Source organism: Triticum urartu, chromosome 4A, assembly GCF_056163025.1.
Source record: "Triticum urartu cultivar PI428250 chromosome 4A, HENAU_Tu73, whole genome shotgun sequence".
Classification (NCBI taxonomy): Eukaryota; Viridiplantae; Streptophyta; class Magnoliopsida; order Poales; family Poaceae; genus Triticum; species Triticum urartu.
Genome location: NC_141876.1, coordinates 402,029,911 through 402,045,463, shown reverse-complemented (window position 1 = coordinate 402,045,463; position 15,553 = coordinate 402,029,911). Strand labels below are relative to the sequence as shown.

The following is a 15,553-nucleotide window of genomic DNA, read 5'->3' as shown; positions in this document are numbered from 1 at the left end:
ACCTTTGTAATCATGCAGCGTTTTCAGGATGATTGCTTGGCACGCTCCAAATTCAGTGAGAATTATTTTTTTACGCCAAATACGTAGCTAAATGAGAACTTGGAACAAGAAGTCGCCTTCAGAGTTTTAGCTTTAAAAATCCCAGAGGTTCGCGACACCAACAGTAGATCATCAATCAGTTCTAGTCAAGCTGCCTGATATAACCAACTAGCTGGATGCAGTTAAATCTGTTTTTTTTCTTTTGCAGCAGTCATCAGTCAAGATCACCCGCAAAAAAGAAAAATAGTAGTACCAGTCAAGATAACATACCGGTCATCTAAAACAACTCAGAAAAATACTTAAAAGATGTACAGCAAGACATGAGCAAAGTAATGATATGCGGACCGCTAAGGAGAAGCTAATATCGAAGAGCAGGAAAGCAGAACCGGACACAAACAACCTGGCTCCGTTCTCAACAATCAGTCACCTCAATCCATTTTTACATCTAACGTATAACAACGCATGCTATCTATCGAAGCTTTGACTCGTTGGTTTTGCTGCTCCGGAAGTTTGAGAGGGAGAAGAATGACCTTGATGCTGCTGCAAGTACAAAGAGGCACAAACAAATGTATTAGTGGTGCTTTCACGTCTACTCAACTCTAGTACTCCCTCTGTTCCGAATTACTTGTCTCGGATATGGATGTATCTAGAACTAACATACATCTAGATACATCCATTTCTACGACAAGTAATTCCGAACGGAGGGAGTAGATACAAGTGACCATAATTTTGTTTGGGTAAAAGGAACTAGCCTTTAGTTGACGGTGCAGCTCCAGGCCTGTCCCGTAGCCTATCCGAGCCTGTGGCATTGAAGCTGCTGGCCGTTGATTGAGCTGAAAAACAAGAGGTTTAGATTCGACAAGGTAGATCTGCAATTTTATTCATAGGAAAATGAATAACTACGTGTATTTCATAGAAACACATAACGGTTATGTTTATGTAGATTCACTTTGCGCTATCATATTGTCGATGTTACGTTGCGGCGCGCTGTGTATGACCATCTTGGAAGGAACTTTAGATGTAAAATACTGAGAGCCTCAAGCACTAAAGTATGAGATGCTTTCTGCTTGAAAACTACAGCATGTAGGATGAGAAGCTCCCGCTGAATTATGGCTGTAGAAGTACCTGATAAGATGCTATTAGTCTTGGAACCATCAAAAGTTCTCCTGCTGGAATTTACACCGTCACCAGCACCGGATTCTTCTTGTTCATCCTCTCCATCAGAAACCACAGATGGGCTGGCCAAACCATTAGTGTTGTTGTCTCCTTTGTTTTTCCGAGCAAATTTAAGAAGTCTCTTGAATCCTTTTGGAGAATCTTTATGAAAAACTATTGCGGGTGGGTTTTCAGCATTTCCCCACTCGATTATTTCTGGTTCGTTGCTATCTGCTTGCAACATTTGTGACAACGAATGACGGATTCTTGGGCTTGATGACGGCAATGGTTCAATTGCTGGCGAGGTGACATCCTCGCCTGTCACGCTTTCACCCACATCAGTAACTTCTTGATGATCCACTTCAACCCAGGCAGCTGATGAGATGTCCATGTCCTCGTCAAGAGGTTTGACCTCAACGACAGAGGGCTCAACCTGGTCACTGGGGCCCATTTCGGCTGCGCTTAAACTCGAGCCCGGGTTTTCTGTTTTTTCAACATGTAAGTCATTATCGATCGAAATTTCTAAATTTTCATCAACATCATGTGCTGGTTGAGCAAGATCAGCCTCTGGTACCTTGGTAGTTGGCTCGGTTGTCACAGGAGATTGCTCCTTATCTTCCGCACGGGTAACAATTCCACTGCCCTTTGAAGAATCACCAAGCTGCGGCACTTTACTCTTAACAGCACCAGAACCAACACCTTGACTAATCCCAGTGGCTTTCTTCACGGGTTTGGGTTCTACTGGTACAACACTGCTTTTCTTTGGGACCTTGTTATACATGCCTGACTTTGTCATTGCACTTGATTTTTCTTCTGATGCAGGTGAACTTTTTGCCACTCTGCTCGGCTTTGTTGCTGTCCTTGTCTTCTTATCTTCCTGCCCCTTAATGGCTGGCTTTGTCGCAGTCACAGGTTCCTTCTTGTTCTTCACTGCTGGAAGGGGTTTCTCCACCTTTGAAATCGGCTGAGGTGCCAAGGATGCTGTCGCGGTCCTTCTCCGGCTAGTTGGTGTCGATGTTGAAACTGCTCCAGGAGAGTTTTTAGTTTTCTGTGCAGTACTACTAGTTGCTTTAGTCAAAGATCCTGACCATGAACTACGGGTAGCTGGTGCAGGTGATGGTTTGGGGGAACTTTTTTTTGCTGGTGTCTTTGAGATCACTTCCTTTGGCAAGACTGGAGGTGATGAATTTCTCCTTGCCCTTTGTGGAATAGGTGAGTTGCGCTTCTCTGTTATGATGCTAGTCTTGGGGGTAACTGCTGCTCTGTTCTGCCCAACGGATTCCTTCAAGAGCTTGGTGCTCGTCTCCTTTGCTGGTCGCGTTACACCTTTCTCTGTTCGAACCTTCGTGTCTCGCTTCTCTCTTTGAAGTCCGCCTTTCTTCTCACTTGCAGAAATGAGCCCGGTAGCAGTTACATTGGCGCCTGCAAACTTCCCAGGCATGACCTCCATCATTTTCATTAACATCTGATTAAGTTCGGCTTCCTTCTGGCGATTCCACTCAGCAGAGGCCATTGCCCTATCACTGTTTGACTCCTGCCCAGAATGTGTTTGTTCAGCAGAAATGTTAGTGTGGGATGAGACCACATTTTCCATGTCCGACACTGTGATGCCATGGCCATCAGCATCGTAACTTCCTGCCTCAGGTGCAACTACACTGTTTGGCGCTGCATCTGTCTCAGCCTGTAATTCAGCTTCATTCTTCTCTGCATCAGATGCCATATTGTTAGATTTGCTTTGAGAGGTAGAATCTGAGGTCTTTTCTCCCGATGTATTGCTGTTCAAAGAGTCACCCATTCCTGAACTCCACCGACGCAGTACAGATTTGGTCGCGACCAAGCCGGCTTTCTTACTTTCAGAATCCAGATTCTCACCCTTCTGCTTCTTCTCGAAAAGGCTAATCGCATCTTGCACGCTCATTCTTCTTACATTATTGTCGGATCTCCTTGGCGGCTGGTCTGTTTCACCATTGCAGCTGCTTTCATCATCTTTATCCAAAGCAACTCTCTGGCTAGGAGGGAAGTAACTTAGGCTCTTGATGGCAATTGGCGTTGACCTACGAGATCCTGATCTCCCAATTTGAACCCTTCGCATTGGAGAAGCAGACCTCCTAGGAGAAGCAGATCTCATAAGGGGGCGGCTTCTTTCAACAACAGCTTCATCTTCATCGGTGGACTCAGAGGAATCGTCGCTTTCCATTGACATTTTACGTTCAACTTGTGCAAGCTTTGCTGGGGAAACATTACTGGTGATAGGCCTTTGGATATTGGTTTGGGAACTGATATCACGAGTCTCAAGTGCATCATCCTTTCTCTCAGCAGTAGAAGCTTGGTGTGGGGGTAGCACAGAGGGCTGGCAATCCCGGATCAACAGTAGGCACCTCACCAACCAACTAAAGCAAAACGAGAAATGATGACAATTAGCTTCTTGTATCACACAAAAAAAAGTACAATGGAATGACCTTGTAGAAATGATCTGATTGTGTGCGTGTGTGTGTGTGTGGGAGGATAAGTTTGTAGTGATTTTTGCAGCATACCTAAACTCTGATGTCCCAAAATGCTGAACAAAACCAGACAAATCTGATACTTCTTTATTCAACAACTTAGAGCCAACTGCTCGACTCAATAATACCAAGATTTCTTCTTTCAGTGCTGATAGCCTCAAATCCAGTGCTCGAAGTAACTCGTTCCTTCAACATTTAGTTATAGAAAATGTCAACTAATAGATGGGAAAAAATAGTGACAGAAAAAGGAAAAAGAAAAGGCTTTACTTTGTAGCCACTGAGGAGTTTGGGCCAATATTTCCCTGAAAGTAATTTTGAGAACTAAAATGTGAGCAAACAAAACATAAAAATGCACAAAAACATAAAGCCATCAGAAGTTTTGCACAAATGGAAATTACCTGCTGTGGTTTGCCAACGGTGCTGGAGAGACCACCTGCAAATTAGAATATCATCATAAACTGAGCACTCTACCAACATTAGCCAGAATAAGACATTCTGTAAAGAAATCCCTTGCCATCCATAGAAATTGCTTGTACTAAGTCAAAACTAAAAACAGTTACCTATAGGTTTTAGTGCTCAATTTTTTTAATAGAGTGTTTTCATTTGCATTGACGCGCATGCAGAAATGTGAAGTGTGAACATTTTCAACAAACCCAAAGATAATATTTTAGAGCATCAAAACATTTTATGTCAGACCAAATGCCTCGGGTTCCGATTTTTTTAAGTCAAAAGAAGGGTTGAACTTATCCAATTAGAGCAAATAGTGTCTGCCAAAATGCATTTGCCTATATAAATCACGTGTGAGTGCAAGACAGCAATTTTTATTATGTTTTCACGTCTTTGACAGATAGATAATTTCTAGAATTTGCAGCAGGCAGCTAATTTCTTCTAGTGATAGGCAAAGAATCATGGGTACGATAGTAGGATTCGTTATCTATGGACACAAGCAAACAAAATGGATGGACCAAGGAAAATATGTCAATGGCCTCAATGCACCAACAAAGTCTTAAAGATATCAAAACACAATGCACCAACAAAGTCACCAACTAAATAGTCAAGGAACCAACTAAAGTCACCAATGAAGTACTGTGATTCATCAACCATTTGAGTGTTATGCTTGACAAAAAATGTGATTTCAACCAGGGAATGAGTAACAGGCTCTAAGAGTAGAACTAAACTGTTATTAAGTCCATCACTCATAGCACTAAAATGGTAAAGTGAATCCAAAATTTGATTAGATAGGCTTCATAAAAAGGAGACAAAAGCCATATTGCATACAGCCATACATGCTGAAAGGTTGTGATGGCTTTCGAGTACAAAGAACAATGGAAGAAGCAAGACTTTCTTTGAATGTACCTGTCAAAGCACCACCCATAAGATTTTGTTGTTCCTGCATAAAAAATGGATTTTGTTATTTACGGCGTCTGCTGTTTTTCTAGATAAGAACTGAACTTAAATGTGCAAGCAAACTTAGCACAGAAAATTTGTTTTACTTCTTTTGGGACAAAATTATGATACCTTGGACTGTAGATAATCATGAAACTTTCTAGTTTCCTCCAGCTGAGACATTTCCTGTAAAATCCCATTCGCCGTTTTGGATGCATCAGGCGAATTTATGATATGTAGAAATCTGGTAGGGATGTTCAATTTAGTTACGATTACAACTATAAAAAACACAAGTAACTAGAAAAAGGTTAAGGTGAAAGACCTCTCTAAGGTGGATTTTGTGAACCAGGTAGAGCCTTTTGCATCCCCAGCCAATAACAGCTTAAAAGAGCCACTTGATGAACGTGATTGGAAATTTTTGGCATCTTCCAAGTGCAGGACTAGTTGGTCGAAAGGACCAGATGCTACTGATTCGGCACTCTCTCCATTACAAGCAATTGCCTCATACCTGATGAAGGAAAGGTTTCACAATACTGGGCGGGTCAGAATTTATATCAGAGATTGTGAATCATAAAAGACTCAATATGGCATATCCATGAAACAGTTTTCAGCCAAATGCAGCGACGAAAATCTGAAGCACACTTCATAAGCTCAATCACGGTGAACAGAGTGCTTCACCTGTTCTTGGTCAATGACACTTGGAACACTGCAGAATCAAGCTCCACGTCGCCAGCAACTCTCCCCTCCATTTTGCCCACAACGACAAGCACAGCAACCCTCTATAGATCGTATCTGCTCCTTGTCCACTTCAAATACCTGACAACGGGAATATCAGCAGAAACGTCACCAACCTTGCAAAAGGAAACAGATAACAAAGAAGAGAGATAATGCTACTGCCAAGGTCAGAAACGCTAATATGTCAACATCTATAATAATAAGTGATTAAATGTTCCATGCCCAAATATGCAGGTTACTTTTCAGCATGAGGGTACCAACCAAGCATAGAGCAAACTGATTGTGCATGTATCACCGAACCAACTCCACACCTAAGTCATTCATTCCGCTCGATTATGTTCCCACAGCACAGACAAACTTATAGGCTTCTATAGCGGTAAAATAGCATGTGGTACGAGTGTAGTATGCCTCAATTTCCTTAGTTAACGCAATCAGATTCATAGATCAGAGAAGCAGAAAAGCAGATACAATTCAAACCCAAAAGACAAAATTCTAGTACCATCAGTGCAGATCCTTCATCATCAGAGCTACCAAACTAAGCACTGGACGCATTGAATCCGAAATGGAGGGTTTCTAAGCGATCGAAAGTTTGGAGCCCGCGGGGGCTCCCGGATCCAAAACCCCAAAATCCCTCGCAGACAAAAATCCAAAGCCCTAGAGATCCAGGCAGGCCAACTCCACTGATTCCTGGCTCCTATGGCTCGCCAAAAAACAGAACGGAAGAAGGCGGATCCAGATTCTGGAGTAGACAACGCCCGCTCACCGACCCACTGCCTCAAGCTTCGAGCTCAAGCAAGCCACCCCCACCCAGGTCCGAGGAGACCGCAGCAAAAACACCCGAGAAAACTAAGGCAGGGAGACGAATGCCTCACCAGATCAAGCGGCGGCGGCCTCCGCCTCCCGCATTCGATCCGGCGCCGCGCCGACTGGATCGAGGGCTCGGAAGTGATGGAGAATTTTTGTTCCGTGAGTCACTCCTTTTTTCGCTGGGGGCAGTTGCAGTTGCAGCAGCGAGTGGGGGAATGGACGCCAGGAAAAGGCACAACTGCGGAATGCGGGGTTTAAATGACTGAGGGCCAGTTGAGGAACTGACACTGGGTATTGCACTTATTTACTGTCCCGCCACTGGCCTGGTGTTTTGTGTACCCGTGGAGTGCGCTTGCGGTTTCAAAAGGAGGCCGTCGGTCGGTGGGACGCGTCGGGAGAATTTACCATAACGCCCTTCCGGGGAATTATAGGTAGGAAACGTACTCCGCTTTTGCGCGCGCTGATTTCTTTTTTGTTTAAGAAATCTGATTGACAATTCCGACGAAATATTGAAATGAATAGTAACAATAATACAGTATTGGGGATTGCATCATTCAAATTTAAAGCACATGCGATGGAGAATATCCGGCAAGGAGAATGTTGAGTAATTAGCATTATTCTGTGTAGAATGACTAAACTTAGGTTGGCATAGTGGTGAGTAGCTTGGACTAGTGCATGCATATGTTACTAGTCTATGTTAGTATCTTTATAGTAGGTAGTAACATATGGATGATAACATGCAAGTCTTCCTTAATTGAGATATAGACTCATTTTACCTCGGGGTGTGTTATGTTACAGTAACATATTATATTACCACAAGCATCTTTTTTCTCATTATTAACTCCATGCCACATAAGCAATTTTTTCTTAGGATGTGCTATGTTACTACTACCTCCGTTTCAGTTTACAAGTCCTATGCGTATACCTAGATTGTCAATTTTATCACCTTAATATAAACTATATAACACAAAAATTATACGGTTTGAAAATAGAACATCTGAAGTTTATATTGATATATTTTTTGTAATATATGACGTGTATTAGGTTGGTCAAATTGACGACCTAGGGACACGCGCACGCCCTGTAAACTGAGAGAGAGGTAGTACCTAAGTTACGCCCACTATGGCTAGCCTTAAGCAGCAATTAGATTCATACTCTCTCTTTTCCGGTTTATAGATCTTATCTTAAAATTTTAGTTTTTTCATTTTATAAGACTCAATTTGGTTGTTCCCCGTCACATGTTCAGATTCCAAAATATATTAAATCATTACATGCAAGTATTAAAAGAAAATTGATCAATACATATACTTTATGCATGCATGTATTGCAATTAATACATTGGTAAACATAATTTTTTGAGAAAAACAAAAGCATTAATTGTGTGTTTTTGCAAACTATAAAAAGTATTCCACCACTCATCATCTACCTTGGTTGGTGAGATTTTTGAATTAAGCTCTGTAAACTGAAAAGGAATGAGTAGTTCATAGTACAGAACCTTGAACTTGTAGGTAAATTATGTTTCAACAAATTCAAACACCAAACTCTAAAACCCCAGTAATTGCAGGTCAATTGGTGGAAAAATTATCTGCACATCGATTTGATCGTGATTTTATGGTCAGAGCCACAAGGACACCCAAAACCCACCGTTTGCGTTTGTGATAGCATCGTATTGAAGGAGCAGCCGAAAGATGCGTGTGGTTTGTGCGTATACTACTACATCGTATATGTACATGGATGTTTATGTTGGTGTAATGGACGTTATCTATACTACTATTAAACAAGCAAACATATTCATTGCTAAGTGCACCTAGCCTAAGCTACACAAAATATCATGGACCAATTACAACCTCACGATCAGATTACTTAATTAGATCTAACCATTAAGATTAGACTAACCCTCAGGCAAAACTGCGCTTAGCAATTTTCCTCGGCGGAAGAAAACTCTGCCGTCCCACCTCTGCAAGCGATCATGCAAGCCATGAAAACAGAAAACTGATCGCAATCAGATCGCCTCAAAACAACTACCCCGCGACGCATGCCACCTGCCTCTGCCCGCCGGATGCTCCTACTCCCTCGAGGGTCGCCGCCTGACCCTCCTCCTCCGCCACCGCCGACGCTTGCCTTGCCTCTTTTTCCCTTGTCACCATTGATCTGTGTTGGCCTCCGCCCCCGCCGCCGCTGGCCGGCCTCTCCTTATGCACAGGTCACCACCCACCGCTCCTTCGTTTGGCCGCCGACCGATGCAAGTGGCTGTACACCGCCACTGGCCTATCCTTGCGCGCAGGCCGCACACTCAGGAAGAACGCGATGAAGGAGTAGGTGAAGGACATGATAACGGCGATGATGGAGACAAAGGTGGCCGATCTCCAGGCCCGGGAACTATGAGAGGACGACCTCGGCAAGGCGGAACATCACCAGGTACATCGCCCCATCCTGCTGCAGTTTGCGTCGTGGCCCTTTTAATGGCGGCAGTTGCTGGGCACCACAGACCTACACTCTCAAGGCAAGGAACTTCTTTCAGTCCATGACTTTTATGAACAAAATATTTACAGATATTCAGAAGCAAAAGAGGCTTAAATAGTAAAACTGTCTGTGCTTACATGATGCCCGTGCCAACTGTGATGCATAGACAACTGTGTACTGTGCATTGCCACACACAGCTACATCTCTAGGCCCTGCATGGACATGATCAAGAGTGTGAGACCCATTTATTCTGCCTAACAACAGACATGCATGCATGCTGCCAATGTCCATCCATACATGCCAGGAGAAGTTAATTCAGGATTATTTGTTACCGAGGCAGGAGCGAACGGCGTCCATGTACATGTGTATAGTTTCGTTTGCCATGGATGGGTTCCGGCGAGCGGTAGTAGTCGGAGATGAGGACAACGATGTAGTAGGTGATGTAGGCGCAGGCAATGAGGACGATGGGCCGAGGACCCAGCCCATCTGCGCCACGCTCTGCATTAGCGCCAGCACACCGGACCTTCTATCATTTTGATCTTTGTAGGGATCTTGACCTTAAAAGAGGGTTTCCACAGGTGAAACTGGGCAAGATGTATTGCTCCAAATTTGAATCTCACTACAGCGCACCAGCAATTAGAGGATAGGTATTATTATGAAGATATAAAAAAATCACCGGGTGGATATTTTTAACAAGAAGTACAGAACTAAGTTGTGGTTGAAAAAACACTTCAGCAAAAATGGAATAGCAATGTGATAGCTTTATATAGTGCTTCAGTGATAGCTTTGTACACTGCTTCAGTGTTTATAATGGAGTCCATTGCAGTTTAGATAAATGAAAAAGGAGGGACAACAACACAAAATTCAAGTACAACCAAGCATTTTTATTTGTTTGTGTTTGTAACATTAGTATAACCGAAGTTGCAAACTGGAAGTATGTGAAGGAAACCGTTATAATAAAGTACATAGCAAAAAATAGTAGTACAGTAAAATATGGAACACTGGTGTAACTGAAATAGCTTGTTTTGAAATTTTAACTAATGCATCCCTCATCAAACTAGAACACAAAATTCTGCTATGAAAGTGATTCCTTAAGATTATATTTCAGGGTGAAACATTTCCCAACAGAAAAGTGTTTGTTACTGCTCGTTTGGGGCAGCAAGCTCCTTTCTGGTTAAAAGGATTTGAGTGGAAGGTTGATTGCAATGAATGCAAGCAAGCATGCTTCTACTGAGCCTTAGAAGAAGCCAAGGAGTATGTTCCAGAACCTCTTTTGTATTACTTCATCACAAAAAGTTACTGCAATATTTGCTTTTTTCCTAAATATACATGATAGACTTGAATGATTTTCTGTTATATTGCAAGATGCCCTATTAGTGTGATCATAACAATTCTTTGTAATCATTGGTCGGTGTCATGAAGCAGAGCTTATTTTGTGGATAGATGCATTGGTTTATGTTTCAAGCCTTTTAGATTTTCCCTAATAATATGGAGTTGATTACGATGAATGATGTGCTTCTTTGCGAATTTCCCATGTGTGTAATTACAAAAAAATTGGTTCTCGGCATTACCTATTTGATAGGAAAAACTTGAATACAAAGGTTTGGCAATATGTTCACTAGGGTTTTAGTCCGAGTAATTTTTTTTGGTGTGTTACAACATTTTTAAACATCTCTATTGCCTCTCTTATGTTGGTACATCAATGTATTTTCATCATTTTATTGATATATTATCTTTGTATGATGAATGCTAATTGTTTTCACATGATAATACATGCGTTGCACTTGCAAGCTTACTATTTATTTAAAACTGAAAACAAAACATGTAACCTGATCCATTCTAAACACTAAAGAAGTTGCACTTCCTGATTCCAGAGTGTAAAATGGTGCATTTGAATGTCTTCTTGTTGGAACTATGCAGTTATGCGATATTCTTCTTTCATGTAGATATCCTATTAGGTGAGAGCGTCAATGAGGTTTTGTTGATCTATCATGAACCGGTTTAGAATAAATGTTTTTGAAGTATATATGCTTGTGGTAAGACGTGTAAGAAATATTTAGAGTTGCCGATGAAGGTAAACTGGAACTTTGATTTAGTAAACAAATATGCCCAACCATCACATCAAGGAAACGTTCCATAGGCAACCCCAAGGATTTCCCAAACTATAAAAATAGAGTGCAATGCAACTCACAATCAAAACATACCCGTCCATTCAGACTTGTTGCTCCCATTCCCTTTCGGCGCCTTCTTCTTCTCCTTCATGAAACTGAACCATTAAGGATCGCATCGTCAACACAGCCACCAACTAATAAGCGGATTAAAGGAAACCCAAAACTAGGAAGAAAGCTTACTCTTTTTCGATTGGTAGTAGAATAGCTGCCGGGATTGCGAGTTTGCGAGCAGGGACCTCCAGTCTCGGACCTTCCCGTCCCTATTTATTGGCCAATGAAGCCCGTCTCCCCAGACTGGAAGTCAGGCAGCGACCCACGAGACACAAGCCAGCGCCCTCACCACCGGGCGGCGGCGGCGGCGAAGGCAGCACCGCGCGGAACACGCCATGGCCCCCGAGCAGATAACCCTAGGGGTCCGAACATTGCACGGAGTGAGGTGATGCACCTGTTGACGAACCAAATTAACGGGGAGGAGCAGGCGGTGGGGTCGGAGAGATAGAGTAACCTGGAACTGGGACGAGCGCGGGAGAGGGTGGAGAGGCTCATGGCGGCGGCGGCGATGTTTACTAAATCAGGAGGAGGGAGGAGCCTCGGCGTCCGGGCGAGCATGTCGAGCTCGAGCACCGTCTCGGTCACTTCGGCGACCGGATTCGATGAAGGAGCAGGGAAGAGCAGGGGTGTGCGATTCCCACGCCTCCGACGGCCAGTTCCGCGGCCGGATTTGACATTAAGGGGAGGAGGAGCAGGGGCGACCACGGGAGAATGGGGAACAGCAAGGAGATGCGAGGGGGCGGTGGGGAAGTGACCAGATTGTTTTTCTTTCGTTAATACTGTATACACATACTCCGTGTTGACAGTGACTCACCAGAGAAATTGTAAGTGAGTGCGGCTTGTCCAAATAAAAAAAGAATTATCTTCTGACTGACTAGGTTGTATTATCATCAGGGAGGTTCCTTCCTCGATGCCTTCTCCTTGAACAATCGATGAAATACACAACTAGCTTGCACATATTTAAGGTGCACGGTCAGTTTCATTTTGTGTAAAAAAAATAGAGGTGAGTTTTTCTTCAAAGATGTCTCCACCAATCCGCCTACATAGACAATCCCTTTGTTTGCAAAAAAAGGCAAGTGTGAATTGTCCTCGATTTTGAAATTATGAAAGTTTCTTCCCCTCTTACATCAGGCAAGTGTCTAGAGGAAGTTTTGCTTTTGTTTAGGCTCAAGAAACAAACTATTGCACAGTACTGCGGATATGGTATAGTGCTCTTCTCTTCCAAAAAATGCATAGCAAAATTTCAAGGGCCTGCAGATGATTTCTTGAGTAACAAATTTTAGGAGTTCAGACTAATTTTCTTATGATAGTTCAGACATGCTGCCAATGAAATTCATCCTCTTTAGAAAACAACAAGTTGTTTACTTATGTGTTGTTCTGTGATTAGACTGTAGGGTAAGTTACTTTTTAATGAACCAAGATTCAAGTTTTGTTTTATTTTGATAGTTGTACCTTTTTCTTCTACAATTTACAAATATTCTCACTAATTTGGGATGTAACAATGGTTAATCCGTCCTTTCATGTTTTTTCATAATTGCTTTGGGTATCTGTTAATTATGCATGAATCCATCTTCGCACACGCTGCATTACTACATATATGTATTCGAATTTTTCTAATATATGTTTTATGACATCATGGCACTGAACCATGAGTGAAGCAAAAATGTATACAACTGAGGGGTATAAGCACATTTGGCTGCTGGACTAAACATTACATATTTAGTAACTATTTCAAATCATAAAATTTCATGATGAAGAAATCAGCTTGTCCATTTGCTATATGGCTTGACTCTTTTCAATCTTACTGATAACGAAACTGTTTTTCTTCTATGATATGATGAAACAAGGGCATGTGTGAGACAGGAGAGGCAACGTATTTGACTCTCATCATGTTGAAATTGTTGCAGCCATGTGTGATGTCAATTTTTATGATGGGGCAGAGGGTAGAATCAAGATGATATGGCTACAAAAATAGCTTATAACTAATTACTAGGTACTAGCATCATATGTTACATAAATTTATTGATCTTGAACTTATTTGCATGCCCTTTATTTGTTCGTCATTTAGCTGTGTTTCCATCCCAAAAAAATTATTATCAGTAATAATACATGTATAGTACTCCCTCTGTCCCATAATATAAGAACGTTTTTCAAGCTATGTTAGCTTCAAAAACGATCTTATATTATGGGACGGAGGGAGTAGATGATAAACTATTTTAATAATTATTAGATGACAATTAAGACGTGCGTTGCACGTGCATACTTACTAGTGGGAGATAATGAGATTAGCAACAATACTTTATCCCTTTAGATTTGAACCTAGTTGGATTTTGTGAAAGGGTTTCATGAACTTTGTGGGAAAAACTCCCGCAAAAAAAAGAACTTAGTGGGAAAATATATGGAATGAATCTATTGTTGCTGAGGACAGTCTGGATGTCATGCAAAAAAACTCAAGAGTATGAGCAAATCGAACATATAAAGGACGAGCGGGGTGCTTGGCAGGCTCGCTGCGTCCACGTACTCTATGAATAGTTGGTGAGAAAGCGGGCAGCGTGGGTGAGCGAGCGGGCAGCGTGGGCGAGAAAATAAAAAGGGGAATATCAGAAAGGATGGGAGAGGAATTTAAGAGATCAGATCCTGAAAATAATAAATATCTAACTGATGAGCTAAAGACATGGAAATCTTGGAAGAAATTTAGCCCCTTGCCAGCCATGAAAAATTTCGGCCAGAGCTCTATTTGTAAGTCTCTCGAGGAAGAAGAAGGCTACTGACACAAGAGATCTTGAGAGGATTGGTTCCTTGAGGGAGACAATAATACTTGTTACTTCCATATACTCCCTCCGTTCCTAAATACTTGTCTTTTTAGAGATATCAAATGGACTACCACATACGAATGTATATAGACATATTTTAGAGTGTAGATTCACTCATTTTGCTCCATATGTAGTCATTTGTTGAAATCTCTAGAAAGACAAATATTTAGGAACAGACGGAGTAATTGTTAATGGTAGCAGGATAAAAGCACATTTATTTTCTAAATAATGGATAATTTGTGATTCAAGGGACCACCGGTCTTGTTGATCATGCTTCCAACTATTACAATGAGCTTTCTTGACCTACTGAAGGTTTTAGTTGTAGATTAAGAAGTGATGTGTGGACTAAACATGAGAAACTGTGAGAGGAAGATAATATGGAACTCAACAAACCTTTTAGTGGGGAAGAAATTAAAAAAAGTGATTGATGGTATGAAAAAGGATAGAGCAACAAGGTGTGATGGGTTTCCTATTGAATTCTATCAAGCATATTGGCACTTTATCAAAGATGATATTATGGTGTGCTTCCATTAATTTCGTGTTGGAAAGGTAGACCTGAGCAGAATAAATTTTGCTATTATAACTCTTATTCCAAATGGAGCAGATGCATATATTGTTTAGAGATACAGACCAATTTGTCATTTTGCCTCTGTTTATAAAAAATACCCAAAAGCTATGGTTGATAGAGTTAAACCTTTTTACGGGTAAACTTATCTCTATAACCCAGAGTTCCTTCATTAGAGGGAGAAATATTATGGATGGAGTCATGTTTTGACATGAAATATTACATGAGCCAAGGAGGAAAAAGCAACAAGGGGTTGTTTTGACGCTGGATTTTGAAAAGTCTATGACAAGGTAAACTGGAATTTACTTTTTTATAGCGTGAGAGAAAGAGGGTTTAATGATAGTTGGATGTGGTGGTTCCATACTATGCTTAAAGGGGGACTCTCGGTGTTAAGTTAATGATATTGTTGGTAAGAATTTTGGCAGCTTAAAAGGGGTGAGGCAAGGTGAGTAGGTGACCCCTTGTCTCCTTTCCTCTTTAATATCAGTGCAAATTGTCTTTAGAAAATGGTGAAGATGGCTCAAGACATTCGGAAGTTTGTAGGTTTGATACCTCACCTTATATATAAAGGGGTGGCCATTATACAATTTGCTCATAATACCATTTTGTTGATTTAAGATAATGTTGATTCTGCCAGGAATTTGAAGTTGTTGGTATATTTTTTGAACAAGTGTCTTGGTTGAAAATCACTTTCCAGAAAAAGTGAGGTCCTTATGATCCTGCATGATGATGATAGAGAACACATGCACACTAACACTTTCAATTGCCAGCACGGGACATAGCCTATTAAGTATGTAGGTGTGCATGTGTGTCTGTGTGTGGGAGTAAGTTACATGTTGAAGATGGGGTACCCGCTGAAGAGAAGCT

The 15,553-nt window shown here is 41.6% G+C and overlaps 1 protein-coding gene and 1 long non-coding RNA gene across 6 annotated transcripts; both read right to left on the bottom strand.

Annotated features, from left to right (window-relative positions):
- Window positions 1-166: 166 nt before the first annotated feature.
- Window positions 167-6,901, bottom strand: LOC125551750 (uncharacterized). Of its 3 annotated transcripts, none has more exons than XM_048715062.2 (11): window positions 6,689-6,901; window positions 5,760-5,897; window positions 5,404-5,589; window positions 5,214-5,325; window positions 5,052-5,085; window positions 4,094-4,128; window positions 3,963-3,997; window positions 3,729-3,881; window positions 1,165-3,584; window positions 792-872; window positions 167-579 (listed from the first exon to the last, which is right to left on the bottom strand). In XM_048715062.2, the coding sequence occupies exons 2-11, from the start codon at window positions 5,828-5,830 to the stop codon at window positions 509-511; spliced, it is 3,198 nt and encodes a 1,065-aa protein (XP_048571019.2). In that variant the 5' UTR covers window positions 5,831-5,897; window positions 6,689-6,901; the 3' UTR covers window positions 167-508. The 3 variants fall into 3 exon arrangements, with proteins under 3 accessions (XP_048571019.2, XP_048571020.2, XP_048571015.2); XM_048715063.2 differs by having other exon boundaries at window positions 167-576; XM_048715058.2 differs by lacking the exons at window positions 167-579; window positions 792-872 and having other exon boundaries at window positions 1,381-1,677; window positions 1,769-3,584.
- Window positions 6,902-8,396: 1,495 nt separating this feature from the next.
- Window positions 8,397-12,072, bottom strand: LOC125551752 (uncharacterized). Of its 3 annotated transcripts, none has more exons than XR_007303086.2 (5): window positions 11,438-12,072; window positions 11,291-11,352; window positions 9,419-9,705; window positions 9,224-9,298; window positions 8,397-9,113 (listed from the first exon to the last, which is right to left on the bottom strand). It is a non-coding gene; the product is annotated as an uncharacterized LOC125551752 (long non-coding RNA). The 3 variants fall into 3 exon arrangements; XR_015601264.1 differs by having other exon boundaries at window positions 11,291-11,342; XR_007303087.2 differs by having other exon boundaries at window positions 9,419-9,643; window positions 11,438-12,069.
- Window positions 12,073-15,553: the final 3,481 nt, after the last annotated feature.